Raw genomic sequence first — 17,696 nt, 5'->3', positions numbered from 1 at the left:
ATTAATGCATTAAATCGACATCCCTAGTGTTAAGATTTTGGTCTTCCCTTGTTTAAATAGATAGGAATTTCTTATATGCCAAAAAAATAAAAATAATTGTTGTCCGAAAGTCTTGGCAAGCTTTGAATGTCACGAGTGAGTAAATGGTGACAATGTTCATTGTGAACTATTCCTTTAATAGTTGCATACACCGATCAGCCAATCGCCTGATATTGTGTAGGTTACCCTCGTGCCACCAAAAGAGTGCTAAACCACAAAGCAGGTCCAAACCACGGAGATCACATTTATTCCCCATTCTTGGGGTTCTTGGGATTTTCTAGAATTTACACTGAATGGTGCCAAAAAAAACAAACATCCAGTGAGCAGCAGTTCTGTGGATGGAAACACCTTGTCAATGAGAGAGGTCAACAGAGAATGGCCAGACTGGTTTGAACTGACAAAGTCTACGGTAACTCAGATAACCGCTCTGTACAATTGTGGTGAGAAGAATATAATATCAGAATGCTATTCCGAGGTGCGGGTTGGCGCTGTTTTGGTGGCACAAGGTGGACCTAAACAATATTCGGAAGGTGATTTTAATGTTGTGGCTGATCGGTGTATATTGGACAACAATTTTAAATCTTTCCAAATCTCTCCCTCCAGTTTCCCAGTTTTTCCTCTTTTAGTCACTCTTTGTCTTGGGGATGGGTATAAACTCTATTGTGACAGTGGGAGGTGAACCGAAGTCCATCTCCCTGGTGGAATTACACAAACACCTCAGAAACTTTTTAAGAACTCGCAGACAAGACCCAAAAGCATGACCAAATCCCCTCTACTGAGACCCACGACACAAGGAGTAGCTACAGCTATAAAACAGAGTCAAATAGCTTATTTTCTCTCTGTTATCTGACAGTAGAAACATACAAATAAAGAGTTTCTCATTTGCAGCCGAATGTTGTCAACAGTAAAGTGTTGTGACAGAAGCATTGTGTTTGGTGGAGGTGAAGGTCTGGATGCCCTTGAGCTGATGTGTGTGAATTACTATGAGTCTCCACACCATGACGTAACCCTCCAAAGGATAAACATACTGGCTAACCTCATCATCCGTTTCTCCTCTCCTCCATAAAATATTTGTCTCGTGCAGAGGAACACGGTCACTCAAACATACATACATACATACATACAATAACCATCTGTCTTTTATGAGTGAAAGCTAAACAACACTAGGATGGAGACAGATGCTGCTATAAATCACTCAAACACACACACCGAAAATATTTACCTCACAGAGTGAAAGTCAAAAATGCGTTTAGGGTGCTGAACACGTACACACCTGCTCACACTCACCCCATATGGCAAAATATATTCTTCTGTCCAACATTTATTTGAAACATATAGTACATATATGTTCTAAACAGCACAGTTGAAAGTTAATTTGGAAATAAATAAATATATATTTCAAAATATATTACGAAATACACAGATACTGATACAATGTGTAACTTGAATGTACTTTACACACACCTTAAAGTTGCTTTAGTGTCTGACAAATTAATAAAAGCAGGCTAATCTAGAAGAAAAACAAAAACTACTAACCAGAAAAACAGACTCTTTTTTTTATTCTTGATTTAATACATTTTTTGTTAAATATGCCAGGTTGATGCGTCACATCATTCTTTACTACCAAGCTGTAAAGAATGTCTACCAAGGTATACAGAGAAATAAAGACAGACCGAAGCCGACATACTGACTGAAAGCAAAACTGAAGGAGAAAGGAAAGCCAAGGGAATGGTAAAAAAAGAGAGGGCACCCTGCTGAAATGTCCTCAGTCAATAAAAATGGGTTGGACCGGAGACAGGACATGTCTAGCTGTCTTAATGAGGACAGACATGGAGACAGAGATGACAGAACCCTCACAAACATGACAGATTATTACATCAAGAAGGACATCAGGACATGGGTCCCCAAAAAGCACAATGTCAAATACCAATTTAATCATTACCAGCCTTCGAAACAATCCAAACGGCCAAAGATCCCAAAGTGAAAGATCAAAACAAAAATCGTATTAAATAGCTGCAGATGAATGTGGATGGCAGCTGGCCAGTCAAATTCAATGTTGTTTTGGTAACCAGGTAAGCTGAACTGCATAATGTGTCAAAGAACAAGCATGGCTGAGGGCTCGCTGCAAACAGAAACATCTCAATGACAAACCATGGAACATAGACATCAAAGAGAGAGCTGATAACAGCGGCAGAGAGGCTGTCACAATGAACGAGCTCAGCCATGGCGATATACAGTATGACCCTCTGCCCCCTGTCTGAATAACAGGTTATAACCAGGAGTTTTACAGAGCGAATAAAGTCTAGCAGCTGTACCTCTAAATCGTGACACTTGACTAATTTTAGTGTATTTATTTCATTTTAGAATCATTTACCACTTTTTATTTATACAATAATGGACTGGACAAGAAAACATTTGAGAACAGGGAAGAACGAGATCCTAATAGACAATTACGAGATAATTTCCTCCAGTTGAAAATGAATTTTACACATCCTCTTAGCGTTCCAAACTCATTTCTTGCTTTCTTCTGCAAAACACACAATGTGTATGGTACCTCATAGAAGCAGCTCTGATTTCAGAGTTAGACAACCTGCTTTTTCATTAAAGGAATAGTACACCCAAAAAAATACATTCTGTCATCATTTATTCCCCCTCATGCCGTTCCTAACCAATATGACTTTATTCTGCAGAACAAAAAAAGATTATATTTTCAAGAAAGTCACAATCGCAGATTTCCATACAATATCAGTTGAAAGTGGAAAAAAAGCACCCAGAAATGTATAAAAGTAGTCCATGCGACTCGTGCGTCATATTCCAAGTCTTTTGAAGCCAGACGATCACTTTGATGATGAAAAGACCTACATTTAAATCGTTATTCACTAGAAAATCACATCATTATAAACTCATGTAAACAGAGCACAGATCAAATATGGCAACACAACAAAAACAATAAAACTTAATTGGCTCTTCTGTCATGACATTTGGTCACGAGACACGTACACGAATCAGTGAGGTTTGATGTTATTGACACGTCACCTTACAGTATTTGACTTGAGCTCTGTAAAGAAGAGCTTATCAACGATTTGATTTGAGAGTGAATAATGACACAAATTACGGTCTATTCATGATATTAGAAGTTTATCGAATGCCTTCAGAAGACTTGGAATATGATAATATATCCATGATAATGGAATATGAATATCCGTACCACACACAAGCTAGCGGTTTATCTTTTGAGATTGAGCCGATACCACAGATTCACTCTCTTTTATGCATTTGATCCAAGAAACTATTCAGTCATAAATAATCAACCATAATGCACCTTTCCAACTCAAGCTTCTCCTTTCTTTGTATGCTCGCAACAGATTTAGAGCAGGTTTGATTCTGTCTGATGATGATCGATGGCTGGGATTAATTTATCATCTGCTTTTACAGACAGCAGCATCCTAAGAGAGGACAGCCAGTGATCAATCAGAGCTTATTATCAAGTCTCCGATGGATCCATCACACACACAAGCTCAAGCAGCTCCAGAGGTTAGTAGCGAATGAGTAGCCTGACAGACACATTTAATATACTGACGGATTGATGCATGATGAAACATCATTAGGCCTCCGACACTTACACAATGCCCAGACAGCTCAAAGTACATTAATAAAGAAATCCCCATGAATGATGGATAATAAGTGACATTGTTGATGGAAGTTAGTCTCACTCCGTTCCTGACATGATAATTTGACTCTGTCATATGAGTGATTGGGCAAACGTCTGCCTGATCATATATAACATGTGTGTGTGTACCTTGATGTAACCTCCCGTAGAAACGAGTACTCTGTTATCCGGGGAGAAATGCAGATCGGTCACCCAGCCGCCGTGGAAAGAATCCATGGAGTCTTTAGTGTCCCGGGAACAAATCTTCAGGAGAGCACCATCCAACATACTCCACAGCTAAAAGACACAAATAACACAAAATTAGATCAGTGCGAGGAATTATGAATACATTTACAGTCATTCTGAACAGTACAAAGATGATAAAAAAAAGTACCAAAAGGATCATATAGCATGTGGGATCAAAATGTCCTTTTCAATTGATGTACTGTAGACACATCTGGTTACTTTCAAAACAGAAAAGTCCTCGCCAGAGCAAATAGAATAAACTAAACTGCATAAACGACCATTTCCAAACTAGTCTGGCATCAAAAACATGAATACAGTACATATAGCATAATCATCCATGTTTAAACATACAGTTATTTCAAATGTGAAGTTGACATTTCTAAAAGGCACAGCAGCAAAAATTGACTTTTTAATTACACAAAGTTCAGAGAGAAGGTGGAAAATGGCTGTGAAAAAACACAACTATAACTGCTTTGGTGCAAAAGAACCTTGAGAAACATTATAGGAGGGCCTCAGGGATAGCAATTAATAAAAATGTACGATTTGACCCCTTTTATCAAGTCAACTGATCACAAATGTATTGCGAGAAGATAAAATAAGACTTGACGAATGTAAATATATATTTATCCGTTAACTTACAGGCATTAAAGCCTGATAAATAACACTCTGATGTGTGTGTATTGCATTTCCTTTTTCTCTGTCGTGGAGTTAAATAATAGAGGATTAAGCTTTGAAAAACAGCACCACAGGCCATGAATTATAACATCACAACATTCTCTCGCTTTTTGTGGTTCTCTTGCTTTCTCTGAGCAGCATCTTTAATTGATGAGGTAGATCTTCCTTCTTTACACTTCTGAGCAGTGGGACTGTCTCACAGCAGGAGAAGCTCAGAGAGAGACAGTTTGGATGAAACGACAGGTGCGCTTTACTGGAGAGGAAGCAGTGGAAGATAGGAAAACAAACGTGGGGATTATTTGGGGATTATGATTTCAAGAAGTCTGCTCTCCATCTTATTTTCTTTTTTTTATTAATGTATATGACTATTTGTTCTCCATGTTGCTTTTGCAGTCTATGTAATTTTGTTGTTGTCTAGTGTACTTGCATTGTGTCTTCCCATTCATATTTTACATTTTTTAGAACTCCTGGGTGACTAGGAACATGAAGTTGTTTAGCCATGACTTTCTTTTTCACATGGGTATAAATATAAGGTAACACAGGCCAAATTCTCTTAGTCATTCATCACAATGAGTAAGACCAAAGAATATAGGTTCTGATGTGCTCAAATGTTGTTGAGCTTCACAAATTGGGAAGTGGCTATAAGAAAATAGCGAAGGCATTGAAAATACCCATTTCCACCATTAGGGCAATAATTAAGAAGTTCCAATCATCTGGAGATGTTACGAATTGGCCTGGAAGAGGACGTGTGTCTATATAGACACCATGCACTGTGAGGTGGACAGTTCGAGTGGCCAGAAATACTCCAAGGATCACAGCTGGAGAATTACAGAAATTATTTGAGTCTTGGGGTCAGAAAGTCTTCAAACTACATTCAGAAGTCACCTACATCACAAGTTGTTTGGGAGGGTTTCAAGAGAAAAGCCTCTGCACTCATCCAACAACAAACTCAAGTGTCTTCAGTTTGCCAGACACTACTGGAACATCTAATGGGACTGGGTTCTATGGTCAGATAAAACAAAAAGCTTTTTGGCAGCAAATAACAGAGATGGGTTTGGCACACAGAGAGAGGTAGCCATATGAAAAAGTACTCCATGTCCATGGTAAAATATGGTGGTAGATTTTTAACGTTGTGTGGAGGTTTTAATGCCAGAGATCCTGGACATCTTGCTCGGATACATGGCATCATGGACTATCAAATAGCAACAGATAAAAAAATAACAAAATTACCTGACTGCCTCTGCCAGAAAGCTTAAAATGTGCTGTGTTTGGATCTTCCAGCAGGACAATGACCCATTACAAACTTCAAAATCACAACAAAAAATGGTTCACTGACCACAAAATCAAGGTTCTGCCATGGCTACCCCAGTCCCTCACCTGAACCTCATAGAAAACATGTGGGGTGAACTGAAGTGGAGAGTCCACCAATGTGGACCTCGGAATTTGAAGTATGGAGCAATGGTCACAGATCCCTTGCTATTTGTTCTCCAACCTCATTAGGCATTATAGGAGAAGACTCAGAATCAGCTTTATTGCCAAGTATGCTTACACATAAAAGGAATTTGTCTTGGTAACAGGAGCTTCCAATGCACAACAAGACAAAACAGCAACAAGCCATAGATAATAATTCAAAAATATAAAAATGTAAATAAAAAATAATAAATAAAATTGAATAGAATTTTATATATATATATATATATATATATATATATATATATATATATATATATATATAAAAATTCTATTCAATTTGATTTATTTATTATTTTTATTTACATTCTTTATATATATATATATATATATATATATATATATATATATATATATATATATATATACACACACACACACACACACACACACACACACACACACACACACACACACACACACACACACACACACACACATACATACATACATACATACACAAGCGGCCAAAAGTAATAAACGCTCAGTTTTGGTGCTTCTTTTCCTTTAAGATTTGACAGTAAACGCTCACTGTTTTGATTAGCCATTAATGTGATGTTGTGGTGGCTGTTAGATGCAAATATCTACTACAGCGTGACATCACGATGTGGAGGAAGTAGAGAATGTGTCGTTTGGCAGCTTGGTTTCAACAAATGCTCATCTGGTAGGAGGAAGTTTTGAGTTCTGAAACTTACAGTATGTTTTTAATAGTTTTTAACCTCTTATATGTCAAAAGATCAAGGAAAATATTATTCTTCATGTCATGCCCCCTTTAAATTCCTTGTGTCTCTGTTTACCCTTATTTCTCCGTTGTCATCGCCCGTTGCAAGCCGTTTGTTGTCCCAAGAAAAACAGCAGCTACGGACGCAGTCTTTGTGTCCCTTCAGCAAAAACAGCATTTCCCGTGAGGCAGTGCTCCACACCTAAGGGGAAAAAAAAAATAGGCAGATAATGGCCATTTTACAGCACAAACTGAACAAGAGCAAATGGCAAATAGAGAGAGCGTTTGAGTTTGGTGTCATTCTCTACTCTAAGGCTATCACTGTTGAACAAGTTTGTCCCATTCACTGACATTCAGTTAAAACTTTTATAATTTTAGTCAAAAGTCAGGTATTAATTGAAGCAGGTCCATTAGGCATGACTGATTTTCTAATCAGCTCATTTTATTTCAGCAAATTAAATTCTCCCTCTCTGTTGGCAAGTAGGATGTTCTGGTGGACAGACGTGTACAAGGCGTCTCATTAGAAAGCTCTTTTTGGATGAGGCAACGTCATATGGAGCGAGAGATATTCACCTCATTATGCTCTCAAATGCACAAGCTCGAGTTTGACCTCTGATACCACACACAGAGGACACAATGAGTGTATGTGTGTATTTGTGGGAGTCCAGAACAAAGGCCCACTGAGTTAATTAGGCAGTGTTTGGCAGTACATGGCGTCATTAATGAGAGCACTCCAAGCTCCGTAAAGTTACTCCAGATCATATGCACAAGCCTCTTGTGACATATCAACACACACATAATGCTCTCACACAGACTCACACCTAGAATAAACACAAACTTTCACTGTAACAGGAGCAGGTGTTAGCACAGTTAGAGCCCAGATCTAAACACAGAGAGAGGTCACTGAGACAATAGAACTCTGTCCCCATTAAACCTCTTAGTTCTATCCCTGCTTTTGGAACATTCTTTCATTTGACATTGATCTGATGTAGTAATCTGTAGCAGGGTTATTATAGTTTTGGATTTTTAATATAGTTTTTCTTCTATTCTATACTCAATTTGTAATTTCAATTAAGTTCACACTTTGTCTGTTAGTTTTAGATTTCATTTTGTACTTTGTCTTTCTCTGACCTTGGAAGTCCTATCGGCTGAGGAGGTGGCAAAGAGCCGTCCATCAGAAGATGCGTCACATGACAGAACAGCTCCCTTATGACACTCCAGGTCCTGCAGCCTCTGTCCACTGCTTAGATCCCAAACCTGCAACAGTCAAAAAACAAACCCACCTTATAATTATTTGCTGAACAAGAAGTGCCACAATTTCAAACATTCTGTTACACAGAACATAGCAATGTTCTTTACTGAAAGCTTCCATAGAACAGAGCTAAATTATGTTTTTACGGCATCCTTCTAATTATGCATTATATATTTAAGCTTCTTTTACAGGCAACAGCTAGAAATGAGAACAGAGGCTGTCATTACCTTAACAGTGCCGTCAAACGACCATGAGAGCAGATGAGGCGAGGAAGAGGAGTTCAACAGGTGGAATTTTCTGACTGGTTCCTTATGACCCTCCAGCACCAAATACTCACCTGTCCTCCATTTCCATACCTGCAGAGGGAGACAGAGAGCATTCAACCTCCATCTAATAAAAGTTACGTAAGGGATAATGTACGGTTAGCTTCAAGTCGGGTTCCTGATCAACCTATCTGGGTTTATTTTGTGAAAATCACTTCATCCTCATTATCCAGCCTAATACAAGACTGCTTGCCAAATAAATGGATGAGACATTGATGAGTTGAAATTATTTTATTATCCTACCCTTGTAGAGATTGCACAGTGATCCGAGAAGTAGGAAAGATACCCGGATGAGCATTCTGATATATCTTAATCCACTGATTTGCGGTTGTTCCTCAGGAATATCAGACCACTAGATGGCGCCATTGAACAATCAGAATAGAGTTGTAAACTGGTTTGGTTGGAGTGATGGAGGAGTCAGGAGACAATGAGGTAGGTTCAATGTTAGTACTTTTAATCTTGTACTTGTTACACACACGACGGTAGCCGTCGTTACAATTATATTTCTCTTTCCGACAGGGCACAGGTTTCCACTCTGGCTGTCGGACTTCATGCACTCACTCTCTCCCTCTCTCGACATTTGGCGTCACAAGACACAGGTGTTAGAGGTAATTACAAACCAGGTGACAAGCCTTACCGCTCTCTCCCTCTCCCGTAGACCGACACATGACCACGCCCCCCATGCCACAAGAGTATTTTAGAGACCCATGTAATAAGAAAATGTATTGTGCGGTACATAATTTTCATGATCCAAAAGTCCAGGTAGCCAAACCTTATAAGGGGTCTACAGACATAAAAGGCCTCCATGGATGTTTGTTTGTGATTTGACAAGCCAGCTTTCATTGGTAATTTTTATTAAATTAAAACCAGGTTAAAAGCTTATAAAAGGTATAGTGATTAAAAGCCTATAAGGTTTAGAATCTATTTTTGATAAACACTATATAACTGAAACTGGTCTGACATGATAAATCTTTTCAAAAGTGTCATGTTCATGAATATTACCATCCTTTATTTTAGTTTTAGATGCACTTGGAATGCCTTTGTAAGTTTCTAATTTTAATGTGCATGCAGCTGTTCACAACAATCAATTACTAAACTGTTTTCTCACGCATGCTCTGCTGAACTACAGGAGCTTGTCATCAATGACAAAACAACTCAGTAAGCCCTGTAACAACCCAGTGCCTCAAACTTCCCAAATTGAGAGAACAGCTGCAGCAAAAGTTTTGTGCACTGATGGAGTGATTATTAAATTACATCGGGAACTCACATGACAACAGTCCCTCAATTCTTCTCACAGCCAGACAAAAACGATGTGAATTAAAAAAGGCATACAATTAAAATAATAATAGCAGGATAAAATAGCTAGGCATGACATGCCAACTTATAATAATACAAATACATGTACTGTCCTAAATTAAAGATGCTGTGCGATTAGAGCCAATCAGAACATACAGTGCAATATTCAGACCCATTAATTTTTTTTTCACATTTTGTTATGTTGCAGCCTTATGCTAAAATGCTTTAAATTATTATTTTTTCACATCAATCTACACTCCATACCCCTTAATGAAAAAGTTAAAAACTGATTTTTGATAACCTAGCATATTTATTAAAGAGTCAAACTGAAATCTTACATTGACATAAGTATTCAGACCCTTAAGTTGAAACAAGTTGTACTTAGTTGAAACAACTTTGGCAGTGATTACAACTTCAAATCTTTTGGGGTATGATTCGACAAGCTTTGCACACACAGATTTGGATATTTTCTGCCATTCTTCTCTGCAGATCATCTAAAGCTCTGTCAGGTTGGATGGGGACCATCGGTGGACAGCCATTTTCAAGTCTCTCCAGAGATGTTCGATTGGGTTCAAGTCTGGGCTCTGGCTGAGCCACTCAAGGACATTTACAGGGTAAACTTTGACATTGGTGAATGGGAGACCACAGAAAATATTATTTTCACTTACCCATTTGCTCCAAGAGTAAAAGAAAAAATCCACTATTACATTTGAATGATTTTCCAGAAGAAAAATAAAATTAAGACAGTCAGTTGGGAGAAGATGCCAAATGTACTGTCACACTCTCAGCAGCTGTAATCGAAACCCCCTCAAAGCTGTGGTAATTTTTTTTACTTTAAACTAATTCCAGGGTAATATAACACAAAGCTATAAACTTACACTCAATACTTATTTACGCTGCTAAATAAGGCAGAAAAGTGTAATCACAGTCTGTGGTAAAGGTCTATTGAGGCAAAACAGTACATCAGATCAAAGAATCTTCTTTATCACAGTCTGAGATTTCTTTAGGTGCTTTTTTGTGAGTTTTGCCCTGAGGAGAGGATTCCATCTGGCCACTCTGCCATAAAGCCCAGATCGGTGGAGTGTTGCAGTGATGGTCGTCCTTCTGCAAGTTTCTCCCATCTCCCCACATGATCTCTGGAGCTCAACCAGAGTGACCATCAGGTTCTGCTCTCTTACCAAAGCCTTTCTGCCCCGACTGCACAGTTTGGCCAGGCAGCCAGCTCTAGGAAGATTCCTGGTTGTTCCAAATTTATTCCATTTAAAAATGGAGGCCAATGTGCTCTTGGGAACCTTCAATGCAGCCAAAAAAAACGTTTGCCTTCCCCAGTTCTGTGCCTTGACACAATCCTGTCTCTGAGCTCTGCAGGCAGTTCCTTTGACCTAATGGCTTTGCTTTGGATCTGATATGCATTTTCAGATGGGAGACCTCATATAGACAGGTGTGTTCCTTTCCAAATCATGTCCAATTGAATTTGGCACAGGTGGACTCCAATCAAATTGTAGAAACATCTCAAAGATGATCCAGAGAAATGGGATATACCGGAGCTAAATTTCAATTTAAATCTGTTTTTTGAATGAAGGGGTCTGAATACTTTCAGAATGCACTGTTAGATGTAATGGTGCATTTAAATCACGTCGGATTGATCATATTTACAAGTTCAGCACACATGAACGCCACCACCAAATTGAAATTACCGGTGAGAAACTCTGGATTTTTGATAATCTGAAGGCCAGTCTATCCTACTTGGGGGCATCAATTTGAGAAACTTTACAGAACAAATTGATATTGATCACAATAAATTGTGAATGTTGATGGTACAATTGACTTGGCATGGATTTTGCATATTCTTGATGAAGAACAGCGATAATTTTGCTAATCTTGGAAAACACAACTCATTTAGTTGGTTTATGAAGAGACAGAATGTGATACAAAAGAGAGAAAAATATGAAATTGCCCAATTATTTCAACCAAATCTTAACCCTAATGCACATCTCACTGTTTATCTAACTTCCGTGCTAGTTAGAACACAGAATAAAATAACCAGCTATATGAGATGGATTTTAAACCAATAAATTATAATGTAGGCAGAGCTACCTAGCACAACACTACAAAACAATTACGCTTAGCACGCTTAATATAAACATTATTATCCAAGTAGTACAGAATATTTTTAAATGTAGTCACTGCTTTGAATGACTTGAGGCAAATATGTTTAACAGACTAATTCATGTACTTTTCTCTCATCTCCATGGTGATAAGAAACAGGTGCTGATGCAGGTGAATTACCCGAATAGTGGTATCCTCTGAGGATGTGATGAGGGTCTGACCGTCATCAGTGAACTGACAGTGGTGAACTGTTCTAGTGTGACCCGAAAGCTCTGCTAGAGAGTTTCCAGATGGAACCTCAATCACCTGCAGAGAGAGAGAGAGAGAGAGAGAGAGAGAGAGAGAGAGAAAGGGGTGAGGTGAGATTCAACAGCACATCAAAGAAAAAAAAAATTATAACTGTGATGGGTCAATTTGAAGGAAGGACAGAAAAAGAATATTCTAACACCAAACAACAACAAAAAATATATTCTGTTTTTAGAGATGACAAAAAAAAAAATAGAAGAGAGAGACAAAGGACACAGTGAGAGAAAAAAAAATTGAGATACACTTGACTTTGCAAATCACATCCTCTGAATAAGAGTAATCAGGCGTGCCCGACAGATCAGGTCACAAAGCTTCAGAGAGAGATTCATTAAAAATACTTTTTTTTCTGATAATGAACACAATATAAAACTACAGATACTAGCACCCTGCACTGACCTCAAATTAACCTTCAGATATTGGCCTGAACCACTCATTACAATCATCTAAAGCTACAATATTAGAATTCATCAGCTAATGCATCCATATTGTTTTTAAAGGTTGTTTATAAGAGCTGATTCTAAGATCAGTTCTCCCTCCCCTTTAACAGTGTCCCCCTCAGGAAGACAGGGCTGACTACGGCCCCTCTCTATCACATCTAAATCTTTAAAATGCTAATTTCAAAAGCGTCCTGGGGCAATAGGAACATGTGCTGTGTTTTTGGAGAGTAATTTATAAGTATGTTTGTGGGCTTCAGATCCTGGACTGGTGTTCTGATGTTGTGTGAGCTTCATGAAGCAGCATCTAGCACTGTGTAATGCAGATTCAGAGCTTGTGATTGACATATGGGAGTGTACATAATATGCAAATTATGATGTCAGTGTTGAAGTCTTCATGGTACATTTTTGATACACAGTATTGATATTTAAACTGACATTCAATCCATGTGTTTTCTGGGCAAATTTGGATAAAAAAACAATAATAATTTATAGTCATTGATCTTATTTGTGTAAAGGGTTGCAAACACTGACAGCGATTTACAGCACCAAAGCAACCGGAAGTCATTTATTTTTACTAAGCAATGATATGAAGCAAAATAATTAACAGTGACCATTTACGATACAATGTGGGCCTGTCCAGTGACAAGACAAAGTTTAACTTTATGCAAATGAGCAGTGATGTGATGCAGCAACTGCCAACAGAAGTAAAGACATTGTTCTACATCATTTATCTCTGCCCACATACTGTAGTATATAAGGAGATAGTTTATAAAAAAAAAAAAAAAAAAAGGGTGCAGAAAAACGACAGAATTGTGGCCATTCTGAATGTCTGATATACATATTAATTTATTAGAATTAATAAATGAAGGCTAACTGCTAACTGTGCATTTCTACAATGCAATCTGTAACAGAAAACTAACCACATGGTTGTCAGTGTGAACAGCCCATAAAACACACTTACCGCTTAACATACCTGCACTGTACCTGTCTCTAGCCCTAATGCCAGCACAAAATCATACTCAAAGTTCAACACCCCCCAGAGGTTGCTTAATCCAGCTGTCTTTTTTGCTGTCATTTCACTAACAGCAGGCTCTGCTTGAGGGGAAAACAAAACATGTAACAAATGTACCGTTACTGATATACTGCCTTCACTTTAAGTCTAGCTTTGGTTGTCCAGTTATTGGTTATTATATAGCTTGCCATATCTTGCACAGTTGTAGAAGTAGATCTGGCGCTACTTTACCTACTCACAAAGTGCATGGATAGAAACAACAATCATAATCATGCGCTTTCAATGGTCAGAGTTGTTTTAAATAAGAATGTTGTGTATTTTTATCTCAACCCTGATAAAGGCCTACGTGCCGAAACGTGTTGGATCATTTTTATTTATTTTAATTCTAATAAAGTTTTTCACTGCAAGTGTTGCTGGATTCGTCTGTGCCATTCATGTCTTGTACAGTGCCATAATGATTTTCTGCCCTCTGGTGTTTAATAATGGAACTGTATTCCTGCAGATGTAAAGCCTTCAATGCAGATTACATAAACACAGTACTAGAATCTGTAGAAAGTCGCTTAATTTCATGCTTGCATTCTGATATTAATTTGTAAGCTGCTTTTCACGCTGTTAGAAATGTAAAGGAAACATCAGGAATGTTTAATGCAATGTTCCATGTTAAAAACTATTTAAGCTCTGTTACCACTGACAATAAGTTTGACTCGCCCCTTGGTTTGTGAAAACAAAATATCCCATTTATAGTGATGTAAATACAATAAAATAAGTTACAATGAAAGAGGGAACAATCCTTTAAAGTGTTTTATTTAATTTACCTTAGATTAATTTAACTGTCTTGTCCAAATCGCTCTCCTGAAGACAAACAATCCCAAAGAGAAAGAGAAGAGCTATCTAAATAAATAGATGTTGGTTGGCAGTAAAGGGGTGTAATAAATAGAAATGGATGGACGTGAAGCTCAGGTGGGGCCTGCTGTACACACACACACACACACACACACACACACACACACACACACACACACACACACAGAGTTGTGTTTCCATGTTTTATGGGGACTTTCCATAGACATAATGGTTTTTATACTGTACAAACTTTATATTCTATCCCCTAAACCTAACCCTACCCCTAAACCTAACCCTCACAGAAAACTTTCTGCATTTTTACATTTTCAAAAAACATAATTTAGTATGATTTATAAGCTGTTTTCCTCATGGGGACCGACAAAATGTCCCCACAAGGTCAAACATTTCGGGTTTTACTATCCTTATGGGGACATTTGGTCCCCACAAAGTGATAAATACACGCTACACACACACACACACACACACACACACACACACACATATATTCATTACATCAGTCAGCCGTTACCTCTGGGCTTCCCCACTGTCCCTAACATATCAGTCACATCTATTGCACTACAGGACAGACTTTACAACACATGAGGACAATACTCGCCTACAGCACTCTGACATTCACAGAGAGAGAGAGAGAGAGAGAAAGAGAGAGATTAGAGTGTTGTGTGCTGTTGACAGGTGTGGTAAATCTCAATGGCACAGAGTAAAAACACCCACAAGCAACCTGCTGGATATTTTTACTCAAAGAGTGCTTTGTATGCCCAAACCAGCCAGATAGTCTCCGCCAACACCCTAATGAAACTGAAATACTATTAGGATAAGACAGATGACTGTACAGCTGTGAGCTGATACCTGTGCGATTCCATTCTCAGCCCCTAGGGCCACAAGAGGAGCATGTTTGCAGATGCACGTACAGCGGATCCTAGATGGAAATTCCTCACTCTCAAACAAAATAGCACCTGCAGATCCAGTCCGTACCTGATGGCCAACATAACACACTCTTAGAACAACGCATACTATATACAACAGGAATGAGCAAAACCATTATTTTCAAAATCAAATAGTAGAATAAATGGGTCTTAAAAGGTGCACTTAGTGATTTTTTAAAACAGAAATAAATAGTAATAGTAAAATAGAATTTTTGAAAAATGTGTTTAAAATGATTCATGTGCACTATCCTAAATCTATGGCGCTAGGTCTCAGCGCAAAAACACAGAATATTACGGAGTGCAACCTCGAGGAAGCCCTGTATATTAGCAGGACTAATATATTTAAAAAAGGACAAAATGCAGTTTTCACACCCTTTAGATAGATCTAACACAGTATGCAGGTGTCCGGTGGGCAGTACCTGTAATCGGTTTCTGCTGTCAGCTGCCACTATTGTAACATCATTCTGGGAGAACAGAACATCAGAGTCCCTCTTCAGAGCCACAGCAGAGGAAGTGTGAACACTGTCCGTCTCCCACATCTAAACACAGGTGGGAACACGTTATGTGATAACAGGTCAATATTATGCAGAGAATAACAGCAAAAATCCTTAATTATGGCAGTACAATTGCTAACGTAGAGGAACAGAGGGACCGGAACTATATTACCCTAATGGTCTGATCATCAGAGGAAGACAGGAGAAGTGAACCATCAGGAGAGAACTGTACACAGTGAACCCAGCTCAGGTGACCGTTGCATTCGGCTTTCTTCTTACTGGTCTCAAAATTCCACAACTGAAAACCAAAGACACTCTTTAGAACCACATAACAAAAGATGAGTAAATATGATAATCATATAGTTTTAAAATTATGTACTGTACACACACTTGAGTTTTCAGTACTGATGATTCTTATATAGAAGAATAATACATTTTATAGTTTACAGATTTTACATTCCAAAATCTAGAACGAGTAAAAATAAAGATTGAGTTGTGATGTTTAAACCTGTAAATTTAGGATGTATACCAAACTTAATTTTTCTTATAAATGTCTCCATACAGTTTTAATGTTTTGAAATTCTTCTACCAATCTTATTTCACACCTTGAATTTGAGCATCTACGAGTGCTGTCTGTCATGTGATGTACCTCTACAGTGTAATGGGAGAGAGCGACGGCCAGCAGATTGGAGTTGGGACACGCGTGGCAGTACTGCACTGTACTCAGGCGACTGGTTCTCATCTCCAAAAGCATTGTTGATGTAGCTACATCAAACACCTACACAACACAATCAACACATACACGGTTTAAATACCAACCACGAGAGCAGAGAAAACAAACAAAGCTCTCATTATGGCTTGAAAATATTGTCATAAGGAGCTGGGATAGTTAATATTTTATTTGGTGCATCAAATGACATTATTTCAAGACTATTCCTTTTCTTTTAATATGGTGCCGTATTTCTCACACACACACACACACACACACACACACACACACACACACACACACACACACACACACACACACACGTACTTACAAACACAGCGTTCCTGGCAGCACAAATGACCCGCGAGCTGTCAGACGACCAGGTGCTGCATTTCACAATGACATTTATTTCATCGTCGCTTTCCGGGAAAAAACTATTGACATCGATTGATTTCCACTCATTGGCAGAAGACACCTCAAACAGCTGACAAATACAAAGAAGTGAGGCCACGTGTATTGATATATGAAATATATAAGGCAGAACATCAGATTCTAGATTAGTACTCTTGTTCCAACTATCCCATCTCAGACTGCCTCACCTTTAAGGTGCCGTCACTAGATGAAGTGGCGAGGTAGGCATCGTTGGGAGAAAAGCAGCAGTGATTGACAGGCTCCATGTGTCCGAACATAGTGTTCTGAGAGGTCGTTTTGTTTGGGTTCCATAGCTGCAGGAAAGGTAGAGATGGGGATAAATTTGTTTAGACTTTTTGTTAAAGGGGCCATATCATAAGGAACTAAATTGTTCTTGATCCTTTGAGATTACTGTACTGTAACTTAGAACTCAAAAACTTCCTCTCAAGAGACAAAAGAGCTTTCATTGAAAAGCAGTAGTTCATTCAATACTTCTTTCTGACAGTGAGGTAATAAATTGTATTATTCCTAAACACCTGAAAAACAAAATGATGAGAATGAAATGTGAGAAAGTCTGTTCAAATGTATTTACTGGCTGTGTGTAGCAACTGCAACTCTGCATATCTTTCTGAATAATTCCAACAATACAAACAGGTGGGAAATTTATTTAACAAGGTCCCTGATCGTTTCAGTGCGATCTTAACAGTTTAAGCAGTGTGGATGTTTTGTGAACCAGTCACAATGTAATGCAGACTTAATG

The 17,696-nt window shown here is 38.3% G+C and overlaps 1 protein-coding gene across 2 annotated transcripts in view; it reads right to left on the bottom strand.

Annotated features, from left to right (window-relative positions):
• The window catches only part of LOC127639278 (apoptotic protease-activating factor 1), a 40,372-nt gene that overhangs the window by 12,922 nt on the left and 9,754 nt on the right, over positions 1 to 17,696 (bottom strand). For both annotated transcript variants that reach the window (XM_052121202.1, XM_052121203.1), the window contains exons 16-26: positions 17,125 to 17,250; positions 16,857 to 17,009; positions 16,466 to 16,594; positions 15,989 to 16,114; positions 15,742 to 15,861; positions 15,246 to 15,371; positions 11,961 to 12,086; positions 8,280 to 8,408; positions 7,932 to 8,057; positions 6,877 to 7,002; positions 3,839 to 3,985 (exon numbers count right to left, since the gene is read on the bottom strand). In XM_052121202.1, the coding sequence (XP_051977162.1) occupies positions 3,839 to 3,985; positions 6,877 to 7,002; positions 7,932 to 8,057; positions 8,280 to 8,408; positions 11,961 to 12,086; positions 15,246 to 15,371; positions 15,742 to 15,861; positions 15,989 to 16,114; positions 16,466 to 16,594; positions 16,857 to 17,009; positions 17,125 to 17,250 (1,434 nt within the window). The remainder of the gene's footprint in view (positions 1 to 3,838; positions 3,986 to 6,876; positions 7,003 to 7,931; positions 8,058 to 8,279; positions 8,409 to 11,960; positions 12,087 to 15,245; positions 15,372 to 15,741; positions 15,862 to 15,988; positions 16,115 to 16,465; positions 16,595 to 16,856; positions 17,010 to 17,124; positions 17,251 to 17,696) is intronic.

Source organism: Xyrauchen texanus, chromosome 47 (genome assembly GCF_025860055.1).
Source record: "Xyrauchen texanus isolate HMW12.3.18 chromosome 47, RBS_HiC_50CHRs, whole genome shotgun sequence".
Classification (NCBI taxonomy): Eukaryota; Metazoa; Chordata; class Actinopteri; order Cypriniformes; family Catostomidae; genus Xyrauchen; species Xyrauchen texanus.
The sequence above is the reverse complement of the archived record's forward strand: the minus strand, read 5'-3'. Positions and strand labels throughout refer to the sequence as shown.